The following is a 17,332-nucleotide window of genomic DNA, read 5'->3' as shown; positions in this document are numbered from 1 at the left end:
TTACAGTGCTGAGTTGCGTTGTCCTTTTTGTCACGATATTACCCCTAGTGATGTGTGTGCAAAGTGTGTACAGCATACTTGCCTTGGCTTGTATCCATGAAAACTTGTATATTGAGTCTGGGTCTGACTTCAGCAAAGCTTGGAGCGCTCTGGACGGATGGACTGCCCCTCCGATTGCTAGCGGGTATTTCACCAACTGATTTAAACTAATCATTCACACACACAGTGATGGCACAGCCTTTGGACAGTTTAGTATCTTACCCAAGAACACTCGGACATGTGGACTGGAGGAGCCTATCTTCTCATTAGTAGACTCCTGAGCCACGGTCGCCCCATAATATTCATTTCATATCACAATACATATCTTCATACTCTTTGTTTTGATGATGTTAAGCTTCTGTATTTGTTTTATTATTTGAAAGACACAGAGTACATGCACCTCTCCTCACTTCCTCTATTCCTCTTATTCTCACATTCATGGTGTGCTTGAGGAAGGGTTCACTGTGTCAGTCTACAAAATAAGTACTTATATAGCAGGAAGTAACAGAGATGATGTTTTAACATCATAAGAAATATAGAAATATGACAATTTAGTAATAATATAAAAAAATGTGTCTTCAAACTTTTACAAAACTTGGTTTGATAGATATAATACTATATCTATCAAATTATCTATAATAATACATCTATCAGACATAATTTGAAGATTCATAGATGCTGCAATAGCATCAATCATATCAGAACTGGAGTATTCATCTTCACAGAAAGCAGAGAAAAGAAAAACACTGAAGGCTGAAGAATGCTTTAAAATACATCTTAAGATGCTTTTCTAGGATAAAAAGTTAAAGGATAAGGCAAACAATAAACTATATTTTTGTTTATTTCAACAAGTACCATAAAAGAAACCTAAAAAAAACTTTTCTGACCAGTGGGTGGCTCTCAGCCTTAGCTTAAGTCATACATCTTTAAAAATGGCTCCCAACTTTCATTTTTAAAACAGGCTGCTAAAAAAGATGGGCACTGTAGTTTTTAGCAAACATTTCTCAAACCGATGCATTCGTGTGTGACTATTTTAAGCTGCGTACTAGTGTGAATGAATGGAAGCAGAACAATGTATTAGAGATTGACTTGTCATTGGATTTTTTAGCAAAACAAAATGCGAGTAGACAATCCTTTTTTGTGCATTGCTGTTTCCTGTGTCTCTACAGATGAGCAGCTTCCTCTCTGATGTGTCTACCGTCCGAGGCGTGGCCAATAGAAGGGGCATCGCTGTTTGCAGCGTGGCACCCAATCTCCCTTCTGCATCCGCCTGCCGCTCAGAGCACAGTCCAGCCCACAAAGTGTCCTGGGAGGGAGAGGAAACAAGGGAGGAAGGGCTGGAGAGAGGGAGAGATGAAAGAGAGGAGGAATGGGGGCAGAGAGCTTTTGAGTTGGAGAGAACACAGAGGGATAACAGTCCACCGGGTAAGACTGCCATCATGGGCATGCACATTCACACACTCGCATGCACAAATAGTGTCTGACCTCTGATCAAAAAGCCACAAAATACAGAGGCCATGAACTCATTGTGTTACACCCACAACATCATCTCCACTGAGAGAGCATATTTCACAATGATCTATGCCTTTTGATCACGCTCACATCAAAGAGTGCCCAAGAGTAATAAGCAAGAGTGGTTGATATTTTGTTATTTTGCTATAATTTCTTTATATTTATCCAATTTACTTCCTGGGAGCTGTAAATGATAATATAACACACTTTCCTTTTATACTGCTCAAATTGGTAATTGTGTCCTCTTCTATCTGGATAACTCTCTTACATCTCCTGTGCACTTCTGTTTGAATGGTCAGGGTAATATCCTATGTTCTTGTCCTACTTTCTAAATCAAAGTAGTTAGAACACTGCCACTCAAAGAACCTTTTCTGTCAAGTTTTCTACCATTTCCTTTCATCCAAGTGTACCTTTGTCACCTGAAAGGTCAACAAACTGAGGGTGAGTGGTGAGAAGTAGTTGTCAGATAATTCCAGTTTGATATTTAGCTGCCAATGCTGTCAACAGCAAGAGCACAGTTCACCGTTTGTTCTCCATTAGTGAAATAACCATGTTCCATCTCTTTGCTAAGGTAGACCTCACACATTTCGATTCACTGTCCAACCAGTTGTTTGAATAATACAGCCTGCAATGGGAACTTCCTGCCTGTTAATTATTGATTCCTTCCTGTGGGAATGGGAAATAGGTTATTTAATTTGTTCTGCTCCCCTGTTGAGTGTATGCACATAAAAGAAAGGCATATGTCCCTTGGGGTCAAAATTACGTCACAGTCCGTTAATTAAAATGTAATTTTGCAAAGTAATATACATAGTATTGGTTGAATGACTCCAGTGTTAATCAATACTGTATTTAATCAATTTGAAAGAGATTGCCAATTTATTTACACCACAGCAACCACAAACAAGTATAATAATTAATATTTCAAAAGATGGGCACAAGTCAATACCTGAGGAAACATATTGATTATTTTTCTGTCACTACTTACTGCTCATGAATAATTTAAATGTCATAAATAATGAAATAACTGGAAAATAAGTGAACAAATCAGGTTCAATGTTGCTCATTTTTGGTTTTCTGCGCCCTCAAGTATAGGATGTCTAGGAATAATCATGTTAATCTTCATTATGTTTTAAAAGAAAATAGTTTTAAAAAAGGTTCATGAATGACTTTGACAACTACAGCCTCACAGAAACACCATAACATCAGTTCCTCTAATAATGTAGATGAAGTAAACTACCTCGACTTTTCAGTTCAAATGCTACAACTAACACTGTATGTCAGAACACATTACAAGACATTTGTGAAGCTGTTTTAGTTTTGTTCAATTTGACTTGTGTATGGCTTAGTATTAGTGTTAACACATGTGTCCAATTAAAACTAATGTGAATGAAAACATTTGCAAAATAATGGAAAAAGTGAGCCTAATGGCTCTTGCAATTGTAAAAATGTAGGGGATTTTAAAAGTCTGGGGCCAGGATGAGAACATGGCTTGGCTACTGTTTGCAGTAGGATTAGAGCAGGGGTCGCTTCTCTAACCTCATACTTGGCTGCCAAGGTTGGCACATGGTAGGGGAGTTACTGGCACAATAACAAATGAGTGTTTGTGATGAAAGAAAATAAATGGAAAGGAGAAACTTAATAAATAACAATAACTTAATTATGTTGAGAGGTGTCCCATCACCTGCATGAGACAAGCAGTTGTGGTGTTGCCTCCCTCGTTTAGTTTGATTGATGCTCCCGCCTTACAGCTCACGTTCCCACAGGAGCATTTGGCTTGTTGCACACGCACTGGACCATGACCGCCTAGCTCGGGCTCAGAAAGTTGATGTCCAGACATCCTGGCCCTCATGGACAGAGTTTAAAACACGATTTTGAAACAGACAAAGACAAGAAGCCAACACCAATCACAAAACCTCCTAAAACAATCCAAGGTAAACTAACAGGTTGTGTATTGCTTTGCCAAACAGGAAAAGAGGTTCACTAATGGCTTTTTTAAAAAAGTTCAAAGAGCCGGAAACCACAGCAGTTCAAAATCACCTGTTATATTTCTGCACAGGATTCATGCAATCAGCAGAATAGCACTGGTGGTCTTACATTTTTGTATTGTTAAAAACATTTGTTTTTCTCTACCTCAGTTAAAAGAAGAGAGAAGAGTATTTTTTTCCACTACAGAAAATATGCCAAATGTCTCAACAGCACTGCTGTCTTCATACGCAGCTGAACAGAGAACTTAGAATAACCATAATAACCAAAATGATGATTCATTTGAGGAAGTATTTGATCAAGACTAAGAATCCCGAGGATTCATTGCCAATCAAGGTTTGCTACTTTAAGTGTATTGTAGCGGATATCCACGGAAATATGGCAAAACAATGATACAATACTAACTAATAAACTTCTTTCAGGATCTGCTCTCAATGTACCATGTGCCTGGACAAGCTCAAGATAGACTTGTGATCACTTTCAAGTCTACAATGTTTTATGACCTCATCTTTCTGGTTACCAACACACACATTCCTGAGGACCCATTCCAGTTGTAAAAACAACTTAAAGAAGGTTTTATTTGATATGCTAGTCCTGCTTTAAGTCAGATTTCCAATCTACCTCAGAGTGACACACTCCCTGTGATTGTAAACCATTCAAAAAATGGACTATTCTCCCTGTTTGTTCGCATCTGTTCTTATCTTGTTCTGTAGTCATACAAAACTCACTTACCTTACAGACTCACCATACATAGCGTGTGTCTTCATACATTAATTGTGCAAGCTCGAAGTTTACCAAATTTGAAACATCTGAGTTTATAAAAGTTATGCATAGTTAGGGATTACCAACCACTCTGCCTGCCACTGTAAACTAATCCACATCTGTCAGACCAATAGTTGGTGTGTCTCTCACCCAGGAAACTAATTTATGCTGGAATGTTGAGTTTAAGCCTATCCATTAATGTATGATGTATATAGCTTCACACGTATAGCTACATCTGTCTGTGTCATGATAACAATGTCTATCTATGTTGTGTACTTGTTGTGTAATTCATGAAATCTTTCATTGATCAGGTTTTATTCAGTGATTTATATCAAAGTATTTGGTATCAGTTTGCCGCTGGTATAGCATTTTGTTCAAATATGGAAGAATTACAAACAACTCTGTAAGTAACTAGTATTCATTCTGTAAAATTAAGTCAAATTAAATAATCAAGACAGTTGTTAAGATGGGAGTTGTTTTCCTGTTCTTGCATAAACCTGCACCCCCTTTCTCAAGAAGAAAAAGACGCCTGAGCTCTTCTCTTCTACACGGCAATTCAACTCTGGAACATCTCAGAAAGAACATCCAGGCGACCTGAGTAGCCAGAAGCTGAAGAAGTGCCTTCCTTCAACTGGTTTCTGATATGTTACAACCATGATCAACAGCTTAGCATCCTGCACACCTGATCTCTCCCTCGTGGCTTGATGTTTCCGCCTCTTCTCTAGCTTTCTGTTCCTGACTTGTAAACTAAGGCCGTCCCGTGCCGTCTAATGTGCCATGCAGCTCCAACCTGCGATGCACCAACGTGCTGAAAGACATTTCCCCCCGCTGCTACAAAGGGGGCTGATAAGATGATTCAGCATCCTGCTGAGAGAAATGGAGACGAGGAAGAACGGTGTAAGACAAACCTCAAGGAAGAAGACGACCAAGTTCTGAAGATATCAGAGAACGTCAAATCAACTGCCACAGAGTGAGAGATGGCAGAATGTGATTCAACCAACTACGATCATTCAACAACGTTCAAGATGAAAAGAGGGGAACAAATGCCACTGCATTCAACTTAACCTCCCATCTGCCCATCAGAGCCGTCAGGTGAAACAATACAATTTTCAGATGTAAATTAGTTTGATGTTCATAAGCTTAAATCAATTTAAGTCACAAGAAAAAATTGTCTAAAATAGGAATATCATAGACCTAAATATCTAAATAAAATCTAAGATAAAAGTTGTTTCACAATCTTCCCTGGTGCTTCTCAAAACTAAGCTGTTGAACGATGCATACATGTTTTGAGCTAAATTTCAGGTATAAACATCAAACAGATTTAATTGATTTCAATCAATGATATGAGTCACTGATTCTACCTGGTCACATGTAATCCTTTTAATTTAGTTGTGGTTAATTTTTATTCGATGTACTGTACATATTATTCATTAATTCTATTAATTTTGTATATTCATTTATTTTCTGTTTAGTTGTGTAGTTAGTACAATAAATATTTTATTTATAAAGAACTTGATCATTTGATTTGTGTGTGTATATGAAATGATGGGTCCCTGTACACCTTGAGAAGAATGCCGTAGCAACCCTGAGATCCTGAGATTAAGATTTAGGTTTTCCCAATTTTCCAAAATTGGGTGGCGTTTGAATCGTATGTTAAATTCTGCTAGTTAAACTGATGGTGGCATACGATGTAAACTGAGTGCCATCATTATACTAATTAAGTATAATTAATTAATTAACGGGTTTAGAAATCATAATTGAATCATTAAAATTAAATCTGCCACCAGCAACAATGCTACAGTATTTCAGAGATTCAGCAGAGGACGCAGTGAAATGCAGTGAAATTTTTTTTTCTCTTTCCGCTCTTTCCTATTTATTGCACATACCAACACAAAGCCTCTTTAGTTTTGTCAAAAGTTACTTTTAATCACATCAGCAAAGCTGTCAAGTCTTATTTCAAAGCAGTTTTGTATTCCAAATAAATTTGTTTTCAAAGCCCATACCAATGATTTCTGCTCTGTTGGCTTTGTTTATCACTTTCCCAATTTGAACACCAATGTGAAACCAGGCATTTCATTGCTTCTAAATTAACCTGGTCGAGCCGCATACCTGTCTCTTGGGTTAACAGACAGTCTTCACAGTAATGTGTCGTTACCTGAAGCCATTGTGACAAATAGCTACCTGCTCTGCCCCTCTGGCAGTTGTTTGAAAAACAAATCACTCAGAGGCAACCCTGACCCCGAATTAGCAGCTACACGAAGGAAAACTGTGTCAGGAATCATGCCGACTTGTATTTATTTGAAATGTTGCCTTCAAAGTCAAGCAGGTTACGGCTAACTGGAGACCTTAAGGCTGGCAGCTTTCTCCAAATGAAATTTAGTCTGACTTGTTCGCGCAGACAAAATGTCAGGTTTGTGACTGTGACTCTTTGATTACTGCAATGTGAGCAGACTCGCCACGCCAACTTTTTCATGTGATTGGTTGTACTCTGGGCTGCATTTCTCCAATGTACTGTACCTGCTGTTTAGAGGAATGTTTCACATTGTCTACAGCAAACTACACCAGAACAAGTAACTATGTGGCTCCTACTCTCAATGGCACCTCCAACTGGATGAAAATGCTCTTTTTAGGTAGTCCTTGAGAAGAGACCTGAATTCATTTTGAGTGCACTGCAATTTAAGTTGTCTTGTAGGTGTGGATAGTTTTTATGTGGTTGGTCTGGAGGATTGGTGTTGATATGCCACGCCTATAATCAATACCAACATGCACATATATACATTGCAATGGGTTTTGGTTATATTGTAATATGTTATCCTGTTCATCCTGAAGACTTCCCTTCAGTGTGAGAGATGGGAAAATCCACAGCTCTCACTTGGTGCAAAAATGCCTACCCACTTGATTTGGCGAACTCAGTCTGCATAGTGGAGTCATGCCAAGAAGGGATCGCTTCCCGGCCAGGATGGACAGAAACAATGATTACAGCATTCAATAGCTCTATAAATGTATATGTAAGCTTGTCGGTATTGTAAGATAGCCTTCACATGTGGAATTTATATTGGCTTACTTGATTTAATTTTATTTTGAGTGGGACATGTTGATGTGGCTCTTTGGTTATAAAGACAAATGCTTACAGGAAATGAACATGTACCTGTGTTTTTTGTGTGTTACATTAGACGTGTCAGAGCTGTTGGACGAGGTGGCATGTCTCTCAGACTCCACCTCTGAGGAACACTCCCTTAGTTCCTACACTTCTGAGTCCTTTGATGACAACGGTAAGACTTTAATGCTAAAACAACCCGACACACTTTGTACTTTAATAGTTTATATTTTTAGTCTTCTAAAACATACTCAAAATAACAGCAAATTGCTCTCCAAGTAGACGTTGCTACACATTTAGGAGTCCCATGCATAAAAGGCTTGGAAGCACAGCTGTTAATAACATTTTCTGAATGTAAGAAAGGTCTACTTGTTAACTTTTAGTCTAGAGCATTATCTGTATTAACATATTGAAAAGCAAGTGGAAAATAGACCTTAGGAAAAGGCTTCACGAAAGTTACCTTAATGCAACCAAATCCATATGTACAAATGCTTCAAATGCTTAATGCACAGGTCTTCAGTAAAAAGGAAACTGGTCTTTTTCCCAGATAACTCAATACTGTTCTTCAATCTTTCTCTGGTTTAAAGTTAGGCAGCCTAACACCTTAATGATCGTGTGTGTGGGGGTTTAAGGAACCCATGTTGATGCTTTGTTTTCTGTCCACTTTCTGTTGCTGCAAAGACCTTGTGCTTCTCCCACTCACTTATTAGACCTGCATGCAACATGCATACAAGACAAACGTGTCTCCTCTGTTCTCAACAAGTATTCACACATGCTTACGCACATTTTCCATCTCACCTCAGTTGCACCCATCACATGAAACCTTACCCTATTCACAAATGCACTGACTGTTCTTCTTCTTCTGTATTCTGCCTAGCCTCCATAGTGACAGTCATACGTCTAGTCAATGATGCTGTTGATAATATTGAAAGTGAAGGTATGAAAAATATCTTCTGTTAACTCCTCTATCTCGTTTGTGTCTGTTCTGATGCCAAAGTGTTTGTTCAGTGGTGTAGCTCTAAGATATAATGTTCTGAAAGCAGCCAAGCCTCAACTGTTCAATCCCCTTTCTATTCAGAATAAAACATCCTACTTAGATTTCCAATATTTTTGTCAGTTTCTGACACTGGATCTTTCTGTGTTTCAATTTTCCCCTTTGGTTTTTGTGTTGTTTGTCTCGGTCTTTCTCTGACTCAGTCTCTCTCTCTCCCTTTGTAGTGTCAAACATGGACAATGAACAGCGGCGGAACAGCCCTGGTGAGTGAGATGAAAAGCAACTGAAAAACATATTTTTTTAACTTTCCATCCCTTTGGCCTTATTTCTCAAGCTGTGATCCCAAACCCAGCCTTTTGTGTTTGTTACATTTTTTTACTTTGAATATGTTTATCATACCCTGTGCAGCACAGATTACCATTTCTGTTTATGCACATGCTTTGCAATGTAAACGTGGGGTCCCAGTTACTTCCAGCAAAGATTGGTTTAATAACCAAATATTGATGCATCCTCATCAAGGATGTCAGTTTATATTTTGGTTTTATATTAAAAAACAGATTTAAAATGATGCTGAAAGCGCTGGACACTGTTGGGCTGTCTTGGTTGACACGCCTTTGCAGTGTTGCATGGGGGTCGGGACCAGTGCCCATGGACTGGCAGACCGGGGTGGTGGTTCCCATCTTCAAGAAGGGGGACCGGAGAGTGTGCTCGAACTATCGTGGTATCACACTGCTCAGCCTCCCGGGAAAAGCTTATGCCAGGGTGCTGGCAAGGAGGCTCCGACCGATTTTTGAACCTCGGATTCAAGACGAACAGTGCGGATTCCGTCCCGGCCGTGGAACAGTGGACCAGCTCTTTACCCTCGCAAGACTACTGGAGGGGTCCTGGGAGTTTGCCCAACCAGTCTACATGTGCTTTGTAGACCTGGAGAAAGCTTTCGACCGGGTCCCTCGGGGGTTTTTGTGGGGGATGCTGCGGGAGTATGGGGTGCCGGACCCGTTGGCACGGGCCACCCGGTCTCTGTACGCCTGCAGTAGGAGCTGTGTTCGTATCCTCGGTAATGAATCAGACACGTTCCCGGTGGGTGTTGGCCTCCGCCAGAGCTGCCCTTTATCACCGGTCCTGTTCGTGACCTTCATGGACAGGATATCTAGGCGCAGCCAGGGGGCGGAGAGGATCCGGTTCGGGAGTCTCAGGATCGCCTCTCTGCTGTTTGCGGATGATGTGGTCCTGTTTGCCTCCTCGGACTGTGACCTCCAGCATTCACTGGGGCGTTTTGCAGCCAAGTGTGAAGCGGCAGGGATGAGAGTTAGCACCTCCAAATCTGAGGCCATGGAGCTCTGCCGGAAACCGGTGGATTGCTCCCTCCAGGTGGGGACAAACTGCCTACCCCAAGCGAAGGAGTTCAAGTATCTCAGGGTCTTGTTCACGAGTGAGGGTAAGGTGGAGCGGGAGATCGACAGGCGGATCGGTGCGGCTGCAGCTGTAAAACAGGCACTGTACCGGTCCGTCTTGGTGAAGAGGGAGCTGAGCCGGAAGGCAAAGCTCTCCATTTACTGGTCGGTCTATGTTCCAACCCTCACCTATGGTCACGAACTCTGGGTCGTGACCGAAAGAACGAGGTCTCGGATACAAGCGGCCGAAATGAGCTTCCTCCGTAGGGTGGCCGGGCTCAGCCTTAGAGATAGGGTAAGGAGCTCGGACATCAGGGGGGAGCTTGGAGTCGAGTCGCTGCTCCTTCGTGTCGAAAGGAGTCAGCTGAGGTGGTTCGGGCATCTAGTCAGGATGCCTCCTGGACGCCTCCCATTAGAGGTTTTCCAGGCACGTCCAACTTGTAGGAGACCCCGGGGAAGACCGAGGACACGCTGGAGGGATTATATCTCCCGGCTGGCCTTGGAACGCCTCGGGGTCCCCCAGAATGAGCTGGAAAATGTTGCGGGTGAGAGAGAAGCCTGGGTCGGCCTGCTGAACCTGCTGCCACCACGACCCGACCCCGGATAAGCGGTTGAAAATGGATGGATGGATGGATTTAAAATGATCAATATGATCAGTTGGGCTCGCTATACTTCCCACTTTCAAACACCTCTTAATTAATAAGAAACACAATCTCCAGTGACACGTCTGTGTTCTCCAATATATATTTATAAATGTATCAATATTGTGACCTTAATAGTTCCCCCCATTATACATATTAAAAAGCTTGTGGAAAATGTGTACTAAAGTAAGTTGGCAACACCTCTGATATCAATGTGTCAAATATGTAAATTTCATTTAATGTACATGACATCTCCAGATTTTAGCTACAGGTTGGCATTGATATCAATAGGGTTAATTACTAATTAGGCTTCCACTAAAAACTGGATTCCACTTTCCTAGCCAACAATTGCTGATAAATATCTTAATTGAATCTTGTAGTTATTTATGTCTTGTGGGCTTGATCAGGGATTTGAAAAGGATTTAGATTGGGTAAGTGTATTTGATACTAGATTCATATTCTGCAGCACATTTTCATTATAAAACAGCTTTCTATGATCAAATGAAAACATAAAAGGCATGATCCAGTTGCACCTGATGTCGGTTGACTGTGCTACACTCTTAAAACCAATATTAACGGGCTCATAGTTACTAAGTCTGTTTGTTCTCAGTTGCATGTAATTAACTGGGTCCACAAAGCATTGCATTACTTACCCAGAGCAAGACTGTGCTCATGCCTCTGCCGCTGCCAGCAGAGTGAAGCACAAGAAGCTTTGTTTCAGACAGAGATAATTAATGAATGGAATTGTTGTTCAGTCCATCGTTCCAAATCACCCAGTGGGTTCAGTGTACACACACGTTTTCCAATGTTAGCTATGTGCTCATGTGTTTGTGCTCATGTCAAGATAAGCCATGCCAAACATACATAGCTTACTGCAAAAACATCTGCATGTAAAGGACAAATAGGCCAATATGATGAGAGAGAAAATAATGCTATTTATGTTTGTCATTCATTCATTTGACATATCATTAATCCTGCTTGCATGAGATAACGTGTCTGTATGTTGCAGTGTGCATGTAGGTGTCTATATCACGTGTTATGAATTTGTTTGGTCTGTGCATCTGTCTGTTTACATGTATCTGCGATGTGCTAAATGGCTCCCTGCTAGCCTTCCTCTCCCGTCATCCCGTTGTGTTGTCTTCCGTGTCATAATTCACCGTATCTTCCTGCATTCAGTCATTTCTATGAGAGAGCATTTCATCATCAAAGGCTTACTGTCCCATAAGATTTTTGTTTTGTTTTCCGCTTCACTGACAGCAAGCCGCCACCTGCAGAGCAAAGATGAGATGTGTGTAGAGTTCATCAAAGAGTACATAGTAGATTGTAAGAACATTCGTTCATATCATATTAATTATTATTTGATTGTCTTTTTTACCTTTCATTTGAGCATATTTCAACCAGAGATAGAGATATTTCAGCAGCATGGCATGCAGTGAGAACTCCCACATGGTCTGTGGTGTGTTGGCAGGGCAGTCGATTAGATATCTCTGTCCACACGTGTCATGCATTATATACCAGGAGCCGGCACTGCTTATGAAGTGTCTCACACAGAGGATAACCCCCCCTGGCTTTTCTCTCTTCATCAATATGATATTTTTTCACTCACAGCTCATTAACCTAACCATGAATTATGCAACCTGCATGCTGTAGTTTGTAGGAAGTAGCGGATTAGTGGGGGGGTTGTGTGTCAGTCCAGTTAACAGCATGAACTCAGCTGTAAGAAAAAAAAAGAATTTTGTTGACTGATTTTATTTGCACATTAATACATTCAAAATGAGAAGTGGAGCAATTAGACAACGTAAACACACAGTCCCACACAACACTTAATAAACTCCATAGTGACACAGTAAGAAACAAAGACATTCACAAGCCTCTTCATACACAAAGCTAACAACAAACACATCTCTATGAAAATATAAACAGATCAAAGGAGTAGATAATGAGCGGAGAAACATAACAAGCCAGAATATATGCACAAGATATTCATTAATGTTGGGAACATTGGCTGCTTTTTTTTTTAAAGCAGAATGAGTAGGTCTTTTGCGGTTTGTGAACAAGTCAAAGTTGGCCCCTCCTCTCCAACTCAAAGATACCAGAAGTGTTAGGGTCAGGGTGCTTGGGTGAAAGCCAATCCCAGATTACTTTGATATTGGAACAAGCTTTGTCCTCTAGGTGCTTCATCTCACTATATTTGCGTTTGTTCAGCCCTGTGTCCATTTTTGCAGTTTCTTATCAGCTTCCTTTTCATAAAGGGTTATGCACAGAAACATCTTAAAAAACAGCAAAATAATAAGAAATATATATATATATATATATATATATATATATATATATCTGCAGATATACACACTCCTAGAAAGGTCATACATAAGTGATGATTGAGAGGATTATTTCTGCATGAGTTTATACTTAGTTTTTTTATTTAAAAAAAAAGGTACCTTGTTTTTCTACTCTTACAGTAGATGATGTGGCTTAAGGAGGGCAGATAATTAATCTGGGTGGGTTCAGTAATTGTGAACATCTTCAGAACCTTTAGTAATTGAAAGCATATTTACTGCTGTCACCTCGCGTACTTCCTGAAGATACGATTGCCATGATACTGTTTTTTTAGAGGTTACGTGATTTATCCGTCACCTTTCACAGGCTGATCCTATTAGATAGATGATCTCATTCCTTGCTCACACTGTGCATTGCAGAAAGGCTGTTTGTAACATAACACACACATTCAAGTGAGAACTACATACTTCCAGTGATTTGGCAGCAGCAGCTTGTCCAGGGAATAAAGCCGCAGGCTCCTAATACAGTATGTTAACTAAAAACTTAACTCTCTTAAGTAGGTCGCCTCTACTTGTTTTTCCATTTAAAAAACGTGCTCCAAACTATTCAAAAAGGTTTATCTTGTCCTCTTCTTTTCAGCATACCGATGGGAGTCTTCCAGTCAGACTTCAAGCTGGTTGTCACCATCACGCCTGCGTCCAACAGAGGTGGGATCCCATTACAACCTCAGCGAGACCGACCAAAACATCAGCCGAGGAGGCAGCACACGGTCCCTCCAGCTGGACTACAAAGTGATGGGCTATGGCGGGGACAGGGGTCGAGAGCGGGGACGGGAGAGCGGGAGGAGGAACTTCCAGTGGGAGAGGAATCAGTCGGGTGATTGGGAGAGGAAACGCATCCTGGAAAGAGATGAAAAGAGAAGGAACAACGGGGAAGGAAAGGACACAGGCAACACGAGCAGAGACATGGGGGCCTTACAGGACCAGCAGCAGGTGCACGGCCGTGACAGCTGCGAAGACAGCTCCTCGCCTGTTTACGAGGAATACCGAGAGTCCGGCCACGACGCAGAGCAAGGTGAAGACACAGAGAGCCTTTATGACACTCTACCCGCAACCCGGCGAGCCTACGAAGGATACCCGTTAAGCCCCCCGGGCATCAACCTGCACCCGGCTCAACTTCTGCCCCCCCTAAGGGCGTGGGACTCGCAGACAGGGGAGTGGAGGGGATCACAGGAGGGTCGCGGTGGGCTCGACTCCAGCAGTCTGGCAGGTTCTGGGGATGAGCTGGAGAGACTACTGAACCTGGTGTCCCTCAGAGCCAGGAGAGCCACACGAGTTAACAGAGCCTCGACCCAATCTGAGCCCCCAACAGACTGGGATGGATTTAAATGAGCACACAAAACTGTTTAAAACCAATAGATTTAATATTCCTTTATAAACGAAAGAGAAGCAATGACCCACTCTGATTATACTTGACATTTATATTGTTACACTATTGGGGGCCACCACCCTAACAATAATTAAAAAGGTGAATGTTACCATTTATACTTTTATCATCCTGCCTCATTATCCTGCTGCAAGCAAACACTAATCCACCACCAATCCCCCGGCTCATTTATAAACTGGAGGAATAAGAATAAGAATACAGAATCTAAAGTGTTCTTTAGACACCTTCACCTGTGCTGCAGGAGAGTTAACAGAGATTGCCTGTGAATCAATGCCAATACATTTATTATTTATGGAACTATTGAAGCACAGCATTTATCAACATAAAAATCTGAAAGAAACCCGCCTGACTCTGATTTAAGATGATACCAACGTATGTACATATGCTATCGGGTTGTTCATACTTTGTTCTTTTAAATCACACACACAATCATTTTGTTTGCTCAACCGTATAGTTAATGCATTTATTATTTTACTGGCACATGCTGGGGGTTGTTTTGAAGAGAACTATTCGCCCACATCCCAGACATAGCCTCAGAGATGTTATTAAGATTACCAGACGTTGATACCAGGAGATCTTTATTTAATCATTTCATTATTCTATATTTATTTAATAATTACACTATTCACGCGTTTGGTTTCTTGGGACCCCCTTCATGAACACAAGCGTCAGGCTTATCTAGCTATGATTAAATACAGCACTTTATGTAATGTTACATACTGTATGTTTTACTCTGTGGTTGTGAAAGACACTAAGTGAAAAAATACAGATTTGGATGTACACTATGCCCCTTGTATATATTACCGAAGCTGAACTTTGAACAGAATATACAATGAATCCCAATTTACTCCTGGTATTAACATGTGATGTGAATTTTCAGACTTTGTGCTATAAGGCTTAGAGAATTGGGCGGAAATGCATCCGTGAAGTACAGAATCACTCACCCAGGACATGCACACATGGTTGCCTCACTGATAATGCTGCTGTGTTCCCATTTTACACACAAACACACACACACACGCACACACACACACACACACACACACACACACACACACACACACACACACACACACACACACACACACCAAAACTACTGTAAACTCCATGTTAAACAAGTTTGAAATGCATGCAGACACGTGGTAACAAGGAATATTTAAGGATTAACATAATGACAGTTCAGGACAGTTGTAGATTGTGAATGAGTCAGACTAAATGTCTGCTGTCAGAAAGCGCTGCACTAATCTGCCTGCATCGCACACTTCAGATATATCCTGGGGTAAACATGACTCTCATGTTTGATTTGAAAAGAGGGGGAAATTCTCTTGTGTTGAAAAGAAAAACATCTTACGCAATGATGTAAACTGTCAACAATGTACGTAGCAAACTGTTTTTAACTCTTAACAAGGACAGAGAGACGTTATTACAAGGTATAAATACAAGTCATCCATATATGACAGTATGTACTGTACATGCATCTTCATGAAGATATAACACTGAAGAAAGAAAGCCCTTAAAGATTAAAGGAGTGCACTGTCTAAGAATGCAAATGGAATCTAACAGAAAATAATGTCTTTTGTTATTAAAGTGACACATTTGCTGGCTAGAGAGAGGACATGGATTGATTTGTTAATGCAAGAATGTAGTTTTTCAGAATAACTGTAGAAAATGTTATACCATAGATAGAATAACTCTTTGAAAGTTCTGTGACAACCAACACTGTAACACATACAAACTGGCAGGTCTTAACAGGGTCGGGATCAGGCTTAGTGTCACCTAATGTTTTTATGCCTCACACTAAGGTGTCCTTCTGTCCATCCTTCCATCTATGCATCCATCCGTCCATCAATCTATCCATCTGTCCATCTGTTCATCTATCCATCCATCTATGCATCCATCTGTCCATCCGTCCATCCATCTATGCATCCTCTTTGTTTGTTCCTTTTAAAGTTTGCTCTGTAAGTGGGTTGCTGAAGCATGTTTCAGCTTGCATCGGACAGCCGATATAAAAACATCCTGGACAGATCAGACTAACACAACAAAAGAAAAAGCAACATTCACACTTATGGTCACTTTATCGTTTCCAGTTCACCTGGCCATGTCTGTGGAAGGAAACTGGAGCACTGAAAGGAAACCCACAGGAATACTGAGAGAACGTGCAGATTCAATGCAGCACAAGCAAAACCTAGAACCTCAATGCTGGGAACCAACACTGCTAACAAGTGAGCAACCTTTGCTGTCATGTCTAACTACTCTATTGACATCCATTACGGTTGAATCATCTCACAAATTACCTTTCAAGACTGCTGGATCTTCAGTTATTTTAGGTTGCTGATGTGCTCAAGCACAATGTTTATGTACCAGATGTTCAAGGACTTGAAGAATATACTTCAGTCAAGCAGATTCAAAACTTAACTAGAAAGAAAGTGGCATCTGTCCTAAGGGTGAATTTGTTCCTGGTGTGCTGTGGCAGGTGAGCTATATCTCACTGCAGTCTACATGAGATAAATAACCCCCATAAAATATGTAATCGTATCAAGTCAGTCTTGTCACGCCTCATATACGTTTTTCTCTCCTTCCCGACTAGAATCTGGCAGATTTAGCAGAGCTTAAAGTCATCCATGAGCTGGAAGACATGAAGGAATAAGTCTTCTGGGATGTTAAGTTCATAAATTGTATTATAAGAAAAACAATACATTTTATTTTGAAATCATTTGAGATTATTTGAAAAGAGTATTATGATCAAAGATTGCTTTGGATGTCCACGCTGTCAAAAGTTGAGCTGATTTCAGCGTTATCTTCTCATTATGAGCTTTTGTTTCCCTCTGGAACTGATTTCTTTGCTGACTTGAATAGATGTATCTGGCTTATTTTGTGGCACTCTTTGTTCCCTTGAGTTTATTTCTATAATGGCCCAGTGTTATGGTCAAATTATGCAGACCATGCATCTCTAAAAGCATCTGTCTGTAAATATAATACTTTTGCTGTCTGTGCAGAAATGTGTTATCAGCCACACATGAAAAATACAAACCGCATTCCACAGCCTCACTATGTATTTGTTTGATAGAACAGACATATCTGCTCATAATCCAGAATTCAATCAACCTTAATTACTGAATGTTAAAAGGTTTGCTACAGGCGTGCAAAGAGACATTTTGTAATTATTTTGTAAATCCTGAAGGTGACC

The 17,332-nt window shown here is 40.7% G+C and overlaps 1 protein-coding gene across 1 annotated transcript in view; it reads left to right on the top strand.

The window, feature by feature from the left end:
* fat3b (FAT atypical cadherin 3b) overlaps positions 1-14,090 on the top strand; it is a gene marked incomplete at both ends in the record, with an annotated part of 60,758 nt that extends 46,668 nt beyond the window's left edge. Inside the window, 5 exons of the mRNA XM_079238068.1 lie at positions 1,209-1,464; positions 7,470-7,568; positions 8,271-8,330; positions 8,612-8,650; positions 13,339-14,090. Of these exons, the coding sequence (XP_079094194.1) occupies positions 1,209-1,464; positions 7,470-7,568; positions 8,271-8,330; positions 8,612-8,650; positions 13,339-14,090 (1,206 nt within the window). The remainder of the gene's footprint in view (positions 1-1,208; positions 1,465-7,469; positions 7,569-8,270; positions 8,331-8,611; positions 8,651-13,338) is intronic.
* Between the last annotated feature and the right edge of the window lie 3,242 nt (positions 14,091-17,332).

Source organism: Taurulus bubalis (genome assembly GCF_910589615.1).
Source record: "Taurulus bubalis genome assembly, chromosome: 2".
In the NCBI taxonomy this organism is placed as follows: domain Eukaryota; kingdom Metazoa; phylum Chordata; class Actinopteri; order Perciformes; family Cottidae; genus Taurulus; species Taurulus bubalis.
Note: the sequence above shows the minus strand (reverse complement) of the source record. Positions and strands in the feature narration are given on the sequence as shown.